This window comes from Phodopus roborovskii, unplaced genomic scaffold, assembly GCF_943737965.1.
Source record: "Phodopus roborovskii unplaced genomic scaffold, PHOROB, whole genome shotgun sequence".
Classification (NCBI taxonomy): Eukaryota; Metazoa; Chordata; class Mammalia; order Rodentia; family Cricetidae; genus Phodopus; species Phodopus roborovskii.
The window spans coordinates 7992453-8004777 of NW_026126515.1; the positions used below are offsets into that span (position 1 = coordinate 7992453).

Here is a 12325-nt window from a genome sequence, read left to right on the forward strand (position 1 = left end):
AGAGGAAGTTCCTTGGTGGGGGGGGGGGAGAGCAGAGGTTCCCTGTGCTTGGTGTTGAGTCAGAACACTGGGAAGTTGGCTTCAAAGAACCTTCTTCTCCACCCAGACCCCTGCCAGTCCTTTCCCTCCATAGCCTCACAATTCCCCACCCCCATCCCTCATGCCAGCCATCCATCCATAGTGGGCATGGCCAAGTGGGCAGAGCAGCAGCCCCCTGGCCCCAGACAAGATGATGAAGCCTAGGGACCCGGTACTGAGGAGCCGACTCATAAAACTGACCCCGGCTGATGTCTAGTCCTTCCTGTCGTATCATGCCCCATCCCCTTCCAGCTGGGGTGACTTCCTGGCTCAGGGAAATAGGTCTAATGGTAACTGTGTTGTGCCCCGAGGTCTGTGTGCATGAACACCTGGCTTTCCTGCCTGGAATGGATTCTGGCTTAACACATCACTGCTCCACCCTGACATGCTGCCGGTGGTGTTGAGTGCAAGGATATGCAGGTGGGGACCCATAGCTAGAGGTGTAAAAGGCAAGGATATTCTAGAGGGAGTAGACGGGAGCTAAGGATTAACCCTGCCAGGTACCACAGCCTCCCACCAGCATCTCCAGGCAGGTGGGGCTGCCAGTGCTAGCTGCAAGTCCTCTTCTAGGACCCTCTCAGTCCAGCTTGGTGCTTTGGGGTCCCCGAGCCTCCTTGTTAATTTAAGTCTAAAAAGAAGTCAGGATACAGTCGACCCCTGGGCCAGTGATGACGATGGACCGTCCACCCCCTGTGCTTTGTTCGATTGATGTGTTGTCCTAGATGTCATTATCCCTGTCTTCATATCAGTATTACCCCCGCCTTTCGGCGCACACTTTGTCTCATTCCTTTCTCACTTCCCCTGAAATGAATAAAGTCTCCCCGGCTCCTGTTGTGTGGGCTGGCAGAAACCACACGAACCGTTGTCTGCTTCACTTTGGGAGCTGGAGCCCAAGCCCATTCCCACACCGTCGGCCCCACTGGCTGCAGGAAGAAGCCTAGACCCTAAGCAGATGGGAGGAGAACCGAAGAGTGGGGAGCAGGAAGCCTCCTAGCCCTGGCAAACCACGGTGGCCTTTCTGGATTCCGACTCTCAGCCTGTCAAAGCTATTCAGTTCTTGCTAGCCCTAATCTGGGATTAGGTTTCCCACCCTGCCAGGAGGCACCTCTTCCTCACACAACTCCCAGGATATAGCTGTGCCCTTGCCCTCCACAGTCAATCAGGAGAAAGGAGAAAGCCAGTTCATTTCAGGAAGCTGCAGCAGCAGGGATCTGGTTTCTTCTCATCAGTAGCTCAGCCATAGCTTTGGGAAAACCTCTGGAGCCACCACTGTCCTCTCCATTGTCCTTTGGCTCTGGACCTCTTACCCACCCACACTAAGCACCAAGACAAGTGCAAACACTGGAAACCAAACCCACATAGAAATGATCTCTTAAAGGACACAGCTCCTGTCATTCCTCACGTCTCTCATCAAGCTTAAGAGTGCTGTGATGGCCAGGCTTGGGGTCAGCATGGCAGCTGAGGAGAAACGATATGCTAATATCTAGGGGTAGCTTGACCCCTTAATTTACACTGGCCATTTAAATTGAGACAGTTTTGTTATCGCCCCCCCCCCAAATTTAAAACAATTACAGAAAGGCAGCCAGAATTTGTGGATATGGTGAATGCAAGGTGTTCCTTGGGGATATACTATTTACACATGTAAATCTAGCTACAATTAAACACAGCAGAAAATTTGGTAGGAAGCCCCAGTGGTACAGGCCCACAGTGGGCCTGGAAATGCTCCTGAAGAGGGATAGGGATAGCCTAGGGTAAGCCTAGGTCATCAGTGAGCCAAGCTCATTGTGGCCACTGCTAAATCGCTTTCATAGACTGGGCTGGGTGAGCCAGAGTCATTATGGTCACTGCTAAATCACTTTCATAGAATGCAGGTGTAGTGTTGCTGCTGACCTCTGGGCTGTTCAGGACCCCAGTTCCTGGAGGAAGCATTTGTTTTCTGCTGCCCGTACCTCACTCAGGATCACGTCTAAATTGACACTTCCCAAAAGAGGAGACTGATGGACTGACTCATCCTCCCCATCTGCCAGGACCAAGCATTTTGACTGCTACTGTGGAGGGCAGTGGCAATGGGAAGCAATTATCATACCAAGGACTGAGATTGCCCCAGATGCAGGTTACCTGGCCACACTTAAGTGTTTGCCAAGGCGGTGGAGACCAACAGGTGGAAGAGACAGACCATCTAGTGAGCCAGCCCATACATGACAACTCTTTGCAATCCCTAGCCAGAGAGAAATTGCTAATAGAAAACAAAATTTCCAAGACTGCAAGTGTGATAAAATATAAGATGTCATTCTTTCCAGAGCTAGCTGAAGTCCCACTCATAAGGACAGGGTGTAATCCAGAAGGGCCAACTTCCCTGCCAAACACATGGAATTCACAATCTTCTGCCCCGGTTTGATCTGCACCTTGTCAGGCTTTCTAGATGTCCCTCATCTTCAACAGTTAAATCACAGGCAAGGATGCACCACGCTGTTGGGAGTCCTGGGTCCCAAACAGTTCCCTCCTGGTAGAAACTATTAGAGATGGGCTTTCATGTCCTGGGAAAAGAGAAACTGCATTGCAAATTACTTAACACACCACAACCTGGCTCTCCAATGAGTCACTACATTCCAGCATAGGACTGGAAAGAAAAAGCAAATGAAGCCGGTTGATCAGATCCCTTCCCAGCCTCCACCTGAAAGCTGTTTCTGAACTCTTCCTGACTCCTGCCCTGCAAGAAAGTCTGGCTCCCCTGTTCCTCTGGGAAGGCTATGTCTGAGAAGCATAAGCCAGCAAGAAACTAAACCATGATTCAAGACTCTGGGCTTGTCACTGGGTCTCTACTTCCCCAGGGGTGGAAGAGCTTTCAAGACAACCCCCCTACTGCCTCCTAGTGGGAGGGGGAAATCACTCAGTAAAGTGTTTGTTGTGCAAGCGTGAGGACCTAAGTTAGATCCTTAAAACCAACATAAAACTGGGCATGGTGGCACAGTCTTGTAATTCCAGCACTGGGAAAGCAGAAAGGATCCCCGGAGTTTACCTGCCAGTCAGTCTAGACTACTTAGTATGTCCTAAGCCAATGAGCGACCCTGTCTCAAAAAACAGGGCAGATGGATCCTGGAGGATGATGCCCACCATTGATCTCTGGCCTCCACATGCATGCACATACAGATCACAAGCATCCACACACATGTGCACCCACCTGAACATGCACCCACACATACACTCACACAATAAGTGGAAGATCAGCATAAAATCTTAACCAAATTCTGAGTGTGTGTTTAGGGAGTGAGGTACTGGGGGACCCTCCATTGCAATGAAAAAACTATCACTCAAAGCCCTGAGCTGTCAAATACTTCCCAGTCCATGGGGGCCAGTTATTCAACCTACCAGAATTTTTCAGCATTCTTAGCATTCCTTTCTTGCCATAGCACAAGCAACACTGACCTAAAACCCCTTCAACTTTCTTTCACTAAGGGATGCAAACCCAAAGGCAGAGTTATTAAGTGACTTACCCAGTCACCAGCCAGCCTGGCCAAGGCACCGCACCCTAATCCTAATCCCTGGCTAGATTTGGTTTCCCCTAAATCAGTGAATTCTGACCCAGGGTGCACCAGCAGCTCCAGGTGGCTTTAAATAATACCAGTCCCTGGGAAGACATTGACTGGAGATTGAGTATGGGGGCTGGCAATCTGTTGAGGTAAGACAGAAAACCGTGGCTCATCTCATGAGGCCTTGGCTTGCTGTACCACATAAGGAGACCAGAGAAGGACATAATTACTGGCAGTTAAGGACGGCAAGGAAGATAAGTGTTTCTAACGACAGATGGCCCACAGCTCAGCCCTGGCTCCAGACTACAAGAGAAGATCAGAAATAGATACCCAGCAAGAGGCATCTGCTACACACATCATGCCTCACGCAGCTGCCACTGCTTTGACCAGGAACATCCCGTTTTCCACACCCACCCATCTGCAAAAGTCGACAGTCTACAGAGAGACACAAGGCAGCAGATGGAGTAAGGGCAAAAAGCAGCTAAATTAGAGCCCTTCTCTTCTCACCGGGCGACAGAGAAGGCAGCTGCACTCTGCAAAGGGCAGGCAGGGGACTTTACTCAAACCCTGGTCCTCCAAAGTCCCAGAGCACAGGGAAGATAATAGACAGATGGCAAAGTTCTCTGTTCTCCATTTAGATCCAAAGGCCCCACCCCTGACCTATGGCCCTACCTCCCCCAGGATCAAAGCTCCTTAGACCCTCTGGCCACCACATCCTCCAACTCTCTCAAACCCCATGCCTCTCAGAGTCCTAATGAAAAGACCAACAATAGAAGGGGCATGATAAGCCTTTATTTGGATAAACGTTGCCTGGTTCTGCCGGCTACAGAGTGTAGCTTAAATGCCATTTAAACCCCACACTTCATTTCTAAAACAGAAACAAATAAACAAGGAAAAGATAAACCATCAAACTCTGGCCCTCCACCTCTTTAGCAGTTGAACCTGCATACCCTGGCAGAGGGATTCGTCATGGGCCCTTGTCCTGAGAACCAACAGGACACAGTCGTGAAACCATCTCAGGAGGTGCCCAGAGAGAGATGGCGAAAAGTGGGATGTGGACAGTCGGGCCTGGGGCTCAGACAGGCTTCTGTCCAATACCCAGAAAACAAAACTTAAAAACAGACGCACACACAGGAAAAGAAGTTCCCCCAGAACCCGAGCGAGAGAAGGTGGGAGTCAGCAATGTAGCAGCATTGTGGCTGGGTCTTTGGCTTTCAAATAAAGGAAAGAACATAAGGTTCTGGCCCAGCATCCCTAGCCACAGCCTCTCAGTCATCCCCTCCAGTCCCCAGGGGAAATGGAGCAGACAACCGAGGGCCAGCAGGTAGTGGGTTAAAGCTATGTGGAGGATCTTCCCAAGGACACCTTGACTACACCCCAGCAATGAGTAAGGCATGCAGGTGATATGGTATGGGCTGCAGGGGTCTTGAGCAGGGTCCCATGGGTCCCATGCCTGGGTAGGAAAGGCAGTGCACATCTCCAAGTGCTGCCACCCTGAGTCCTTAGAGCTACTTTGCCCAAAGCCAGGCTTCTGTTGAGATGGTTTGGACTGAGCTACACAGCATGCTCCTCTAGAGAGAGAACAGAAGGGAACACGGAAGGCAAGAGGAGGCAGGGTTGGGGAGGGGACTGAGATGGAGAAAAGGAACTCTGAGGTGTGCAGAGGTCAGAGAACAAGGCTCTGGGCTCCAGGCCTGGTGAAGGCAGCTGTAGAGCCTCTTGCTCTTCTACCAGGACTCGAACTCTTGTCCAGCTGTGAAGAGTCCAGTGAGACCAAGTTCCATAAAGGTTCAGTCTCCTTATCCCTAAGATGCTTTAAACTTCACACCACAGTGCCAGCCCACTGAACCCAACACAAGACCAAACTGCCTTCCTCAGAGAAGTCCTAGCAAAGTCACCGGGGTCTGAGGAGTTGTGGTGTGTCCCTGAGCTGCTGCTCCAGGCTGTGAGCCAATCTGTCTCCAGAAATAACAAGTGTGCCCAGGCTGCCTACATGACTAACTAATGAAACTCAGAGGGTAAAGGGCCCACACCTTCTGCCTTCTAGCGGCACACTGCTATTGTGTCATGCTCAAAGCCTGCCCCTACCTCAGCACCTCATGATGGCATGTGGACTGGGCAGAAGGAGGTCTGGCTGTACCAGGCAGTGCCCCCTACCCCCACCTAGAGAACTCACATTTTACACACACCTTGCATGTGCATGCCAGAGCCCAGAGGCAATAAAGGGAGGGAGAAGTTAGGTCAGAGGGTGGGTGCCACCAAGAAATGGCCTGAAAGCAAATAACCAATGAGATCAATAACTCCCGCAACCCTGGTCATTAAAAATCAATGGGGGAGGGGGCTCCAGGTACACGGAAGGAAGGAGAGCGCTTTCCACCTCTCCCAGGGCCACCTAGCATGTGGCACAGGATTAGAAAGAGGCTGGGGCAGGACAGGGACCACAGGCACAGAACGTGGGCAGGCCTGGAGAAAGTCTAACCACGGGCAGGAGGGAATGAGGGGAGAGACATAAGTTTCCACAGCACGGGGCATTTGCAGTCATCGATCCAGTGAGCTCTTTCCCTGGGAGCCCTCATGGGGCAGTGACTTCCATGCCGAAGCTGGCGAGCAGGCAGAGATGGTCTGAAGAGTAGAAGGGGTTGGGTAAGCCATTGGCAGCCCAGAGAATCTCTTCAGAGAGGAGGGAGAGGCGGCCCAGGAGCTTGAGAGTTCCGTCTCGATCCAGCCTGTGATCTGGGGCACAAAGCAGAAGCCAGTAGGTACAACAGCCACCTGCCATGCTTTATGGTAGAAGTGGGCCTCAAAGTGTAGGCAATTAATTCAAATATAATAAAAGTAACAAGCAAACTAGGCACAGGGCTGGCCCACTGCGCACCATAACTAATGGCAAGAAGAAACAGCATCTGACCCTAAGTCCCTCCCTGACTTCTGCCCTAGACAAGTCTAATTATTTCTAGTGCTCTACTTTATCTCTATGATGAGAATAGGAATGACTGTCCCTCTGTCCCAACCCTGACACTTCAAGAAAAGGAGAAAGCAGGTAGGTGGCCTGCAGAGAGACTGTGCACAACGCTGACCCGGTCAGCTTCTGTGATGCTCAGGCTCCTGTAGCCAATGCCAAGCCACCAAATACCAAACCTACTGTCAACTATCCCCAGACACCCTGGGGTGGCTTCTAGAAACCCGATTCACCAGGCTTACCAGTTCTATTCTCATTCTCACAGGATTCGGCGGAGAAAAAAATGTAATCCACTGTCATCCCGAGACCTAAGGGCATTGTTGTGACCTCCGGGCGGCCATGCTGGGGCAGGAAATGGGTATATACTGAGGTCAGGTGGAGGCAGTGCTGGATGCTGCCTATAGACCTACAGGGACAGAAGGTAAGATGTCAGCTAACAAAAACATTACATTTTCCCTCAGGTCACTTATAACCCCAATGGGGGTTATAAGTATTTTAAATAAAACCTAATGTTGATTTCAAATGTTGCTGATGTGTGAGTCTGTTAGGATGTTCTGAGAGGCTTTGTAAGGTTGTGAAGATAACGTTTAGGTTTCAGTGGGCCCCAGGTGTTGTGGTTTGAATGAGAATTGGCTCATATTTGAATACTCAGTCTTCCATTAATAGAACTGTTCAGGAAGGATAAGAAGGGGTGGCCTTGGTGGAGAAGGTGTCTCACTACCCACAGGGAGGTTTCAGCTTTGAAGTTTCAAAAGCCCACATTAGGCCCAGTCTCTCTCTCTCCTCTCTCTCCCCTCCTCTCTCTCTCTCTCTCTCTCTCTCTCTCTCTCTCTCTCTGTCTCTCTGTCTCTCTCTCTCTGTCTCTCCTCTCCTCTCCTCCCCTCTCCATCCTCTCTGCCTGCTGCCTGTGGATCAGAATGTAAGCTCTCAGCTACTGCTCCAGCACCATGCCTGCCTGCCTACCTCTATGTTCCCTACCATGGTCATGAACTACTGCTCTGAAACTGTAAGCAACCCCCAATTAAATGTTTTCTTTTAAAATCCGCCCTAGTCATGGTGTTTCATTACAGCAACAAAACAGTAACTAAGACACCAGGACACTGGAGCAGCCACAACCATGGTATATCCACTAAGGAAAGCTGGAGGTGTGGAGCAGGGCTAGCCTGAGAGAAACATATGTGCTATTGGCAGCAGAGCCCCTGATTCCCAACCTGGAGCTACAAGGTTTAGTGGCTTTCCCTGCTGGGTCCTGGTCTTTTGGAAGGGAAAGTTTAATCTGTGCCATTGTGTGTTGAAGTATGTGACTTCTTTTTTGTTGTTTGGGTTTTGTTTTGTTTTAATTTTTTTTTTGAAACAGCTTCACTATGTAGCCTTGGCCGCCTAGAACCAGAGTCACAGATCAAGTGCTGGGGTAAAAGATGTGTGTGTTCATGTGCAGCTTCCTTCCTACCTAGGGACTCGCAGTCAAGAGAGTTCCTGATCTCAGAAGAGGCTCATCACTTACACTTTTAAATCATGTTGGAACTGTTAAAGACAATGGAGACTTTTGAAGTTGGGCTGAATGCATTTTGCATTATGAGATTGCCATGAACCCACGGGACATGGGGAAGAAAGATATGGCTTTAAAGTGATGTGGTTAGTTGTCCAGGTGACAAGGGGTAGAGTTATGATGGTTAATGTCAACTTGACAGGATCTTAGAATCACTTCTGGGCATGCCTGTGAGGAATTATCTAGATTAGGTTGAGACCAGAAGCCCACCTTAACAGCGGGTGGCACCATTCCATGGGCAGAGGTCTTGGAGTTAACAAAGGAGAAAACACTGTCGTTCAGTTCCTGTTCCCTAATTGCACATGACCAGCCATGGCTTTGCCACCTGATAAGCCCTTCCTCCCTTATGTCGCAGTTTTAAGGTGCTTTATCATAGCAAGGAAAACTAATACATTACTGGATCTCAGAATTCCTTCCCATACTAATAAGAGGCTGGAGATCACAGCTAAAATCAATGAGAAACAGAAATGAAAACTGAGACCCCCCCTTACACTCCTCATGTAAGCCAGCATGTCTGCTGGGAGGCTTTCTCGCTCAGGAAAGACTCCATGAGCTTCTCACCTGTAAGAATTTTACCTTGGCTTTTGCATATATGCACGCCCTCTACAAGCGTATTAGGGAAGAGTGGGGAGGCTCAGCAAAAAGTAGTGTGTCCCGTCCCCCCCCACCTCAGCATAGCCAGTGAGAATCAATGTCCTCCTCCCCTCCCGCATCTGTCTGGACTGCAAACTGGAAAGACGTTTACCTGGTGAAGACAGGCTCAAGTTCTGATATCTCTTCCTCAAAGATACTCTCGGCCCAACCAGCAGGTCGATCTGTGGGATGCAAGAGAGAAAAGGTTTTGTTATCCACAGACTGGGCAGCAGAGTCAGAGCCTTTAACCTTCAGATAGTTCCCTCTCAGACCATGGCTGCACTGCTCCAGGAGGTCAGGGAGGGGAAGGAAAAGAGAAACAGTGACGCAGGGAAGACAGTGAATTCAGGCTAAAAACCTAGATTTTTTAAATAGGGCATGCAGTCACATGGTACAGAATGAAAAAGAAAATCGTCAAGAGTTCCTCACACTCAACCCTTACCATTCATCTTTCTTGTACAGGGGCAACCAATGCTATCCAATTTTTTATACAAAATTAACACACAAAAATAAGTAGCCTTCCATACATATAAATGACAAGCATACTGAGAAAGACACCAAATCAACAGTACCTTTCACAATAACATCAAAAAATACAAATAAAATACTTTGGGGTAACTCTACCAAGCAAGTGAAAGACATTGAATAGAAACTGAAGAAGACACCAAGAGATGATAAAATCTCCTATTCTCAAAGATTGGTTGGATTAATATTCTGAAAATGGCCATGCTACCAAAAACAATTTACCAATTCAAAGCAACCCCATCAAAATTTCAACATAATTCACAGAATTTTGAAAACAAACAAAAAAAAAAAAAACAAAACAAAAAAAAAAACACTTCAACTTCATATGGAGACAGATAGACAGACAGACAGACAGACAGACAGACACACACACACACACACACACACACACACACACACACACCAGGATAACTAAAACAATCATGAATAATAAAAGTAGTGCTGGAGGTATCACCATCTCAGATTTCAAGTGGTATTAGAGAGCTGTAATAATAAAACTAGCATGGTAGTGCAATGAAAACAGATAGACCCAGACATAAGTCTATATACCTACAGACATCTTGGTTTTTTTTTAAACAAAGAAGCTAAAAATACACACTGGAGAAAAGAGACCATCTTCAACAAATGGTGCTGGTCAAATTGGATAGGTATGTGTAGAAGAATGAAAATAGATCCATATCTATCACCCTAAACAAAACTCAACTCCAAATGAGTTAAAATCCTCAAAAAAGAGCACATACCCTAAATCTGATAGGAGACAGAGTAGGGAATAAACTTGAACTCACTGGCACCAGAAAAGACTTACTGAACAGGACACTGACAGCACAGGCACTAAGATCAAAAATTCACCAGGGGACTTCATGATGCTAAAAAGCTTTTAAACAGCAAAGGACACCATCAATGGAGCCTATAGAATGGGGGGGGGGGGAATTGCCAATTTTATGTGTATTTATGTAAGTGAGAGTAAGAGGGAGAGAGAGACAAAGATAAAGAGGAAGAGAAAGGGAAGGAGGGAGGGAGAAAGTATCTAGAAATAAAGAACTAAAATAACAATTTTAAAATGGGGTATAGAGCTAAATAGAGTTCTCAAAAGATGAAATACAAACGCCTGAGAAACACTTTTGAAACATTCACCATCTTTAGCCATCAGGGAAATCCAAATTAAACTGCTTATCCCAGTCAGAATGGCCAAGATCAATAAAGCAAACAGCAGCTCATGCTGTCACAGATGGGGAAAGGAGGCACTCACCACCTGTTGTTGGAAGTGCAGACTGCTGCAGCCCCTATGGAAATCCGCATCTAGTCAAAGGACTCCATCTTACTACAGAGATACTTGCCCATCCATGTTCATTGCTGCTCTATTTATAAAAGTCAGAAACTAGGCCAGGTGTTAGTGGCGCATGACTTTAATCCCAGCACTGGGGAGGCGGAGGCAGATGAATCTCTGTGAGTTCGAGTCCAGCCTGGTCTAGAGAGCTAGGTTCAGGACAGGCTCCAAAGCAATACAGAGAAACCCCATCTCAAAAAAACAAAACCAAAAACAAGTCAGAAGAAAACATCCCAGATGTCCATCAATTCATGAATGGTTAATAGAAATGTGGTATTTACACAATGGAGTATGATTCAGCTGTAAGAAAAATGAAGTTAACAAAGTTTTCAAGTAAACGGATAGCCCTAGAAACAATGATATAGGAGCATCGCACAGCCCTCATCAGAAAACCTTCTTCTTGCTGTAGGTGGGAATTAACACAGAGACCCACAAGGACAACAGTGTGCAGAGTAACTGACTTTGGAGCACTTGGACCTAAATAAGATGTCTTTATCAAGGATCCAAGATCTATGAGGGCGACGACACAGGCAGATTTTAAGAGCCAGAGTGGGTGGATGACTCCAAGAAAACAGAGTCTTCCAGACTCAACAGAATTGATTTGTGAACTCACAGTTGCTATGACAGCATGCACAAGACCTGCACAGGTTCAAATTCCCAGCACCAAGAAATGGAATGGACACAAAGTGCCACCCCTAGCCAAGCTATTTGCAAATGAAGCATTCTGGGAAAGGAAAATCAATTTTCTTCAGTGGAGTATCACTGGGTATGTTAAACACACTCCAGGGCAGGCCCCATGCCCAGGAGTAGCTAGCCAACACACAACAGGCTCCATGTTTCTTTGTGCACTTTTGTTTCATCTTGATAATTTGTCTTATTGATCATCTTTCTTTTCTTGTCTGTTTTGATTTTTGTGTTTTGCTTCTCTTTTTTTTTTTTTCTTGAGAGAGAAAACATGGAGTTGGTGGGTTGGGAGGTGAGGATGATTTGCAAGAAGTTGGAATTAGGGGAGTAGAAAGGGTATAATTACACTATATTGTATCAAAGAAAAAGTTTTAAAAATTTGTGAATGCAGAAATTCACACATCTATGGCCCTTTAATTTCTGACATGGGGAAGATGAATGGGAAGTGAACACCGTGTGTGTTTAAGTTCTTGGGGTGGTGACAAAATTAAGACTCAAAAATTTAGCTCAGGGACAGAGTGCTTGCTTAGAAAACACATGGCTCTGGGTTTAGTTCCCAATATGAACCGTGTCAGGGGACAAGAACAAAATGTTCTAAAATTATATTGTTGTGATTGATATGCCAATTCTGAAACATACTAAGATCCAATGAACTTTAGATAAGTGGATTTTGTAATATATAAATTTTACCTAAATAAGAGTTGTTTTTTAATTAAAAGAATAAAGGACTATTCTGGACAACTTTGGCCAAAAACATTGATAATTCAGATGGAAGGAAATCCCACTTTAAGTTTCTGATATTTTTCCTATCATTTATTTTGTTGTTGTTCCTCCTACAAATATATTTTTGCTTTCATTATATCTTTTAACAAAGCAAAAACATAATATGTGACTATTATTGATTGCTACATACTAATTTGTAATTAGTTACTTTCTGGGATTATCTTAATTCTAATGCTACTGGCCTTGGTTGTTCCTCTTGACCAATTACATAGTACCAATCTAAACACTTCGGCATTCTTATGCTTCTGTTTTCTACT

The 12325-nt window shown here is 46.7% G+C and overlaps 1 protein-coding gene across 5 annotated transcripts in view; it reads right to left on the minus strand.

Annotated features, from left to right (window-relative positions):
• Positions 1-4380: 4380 nt before the first annotated feature.
• Positions 4381-12325, minus strand: part of Angel1 (angel homolog 1) — a 31926-nt gene continuing 23981 nt past the window's right edge. For all 5 annotated transcript variants that reach the window (XM_051196093.1, XM_051196089.1, XM_051196090.1 and 2 more), the window contains 3 exons: positions 8862-8931; positions 6810-6973; positions 4381-6341 (listed from right to left, as the gene is read on the minus strand). In XM_051196093.1, coding sequence (XP_051052050.1) covers positions 6181-6341; positions 6810-6973; positions 8862-8931 — 395 coding nt within the window. In that variant the 3' untranslated portion in view covers positions 4381-6180. The remainder of the gene's footprint in view (positions 6342-6809; positions 6974-8861; positions 8932-12325) is intronic.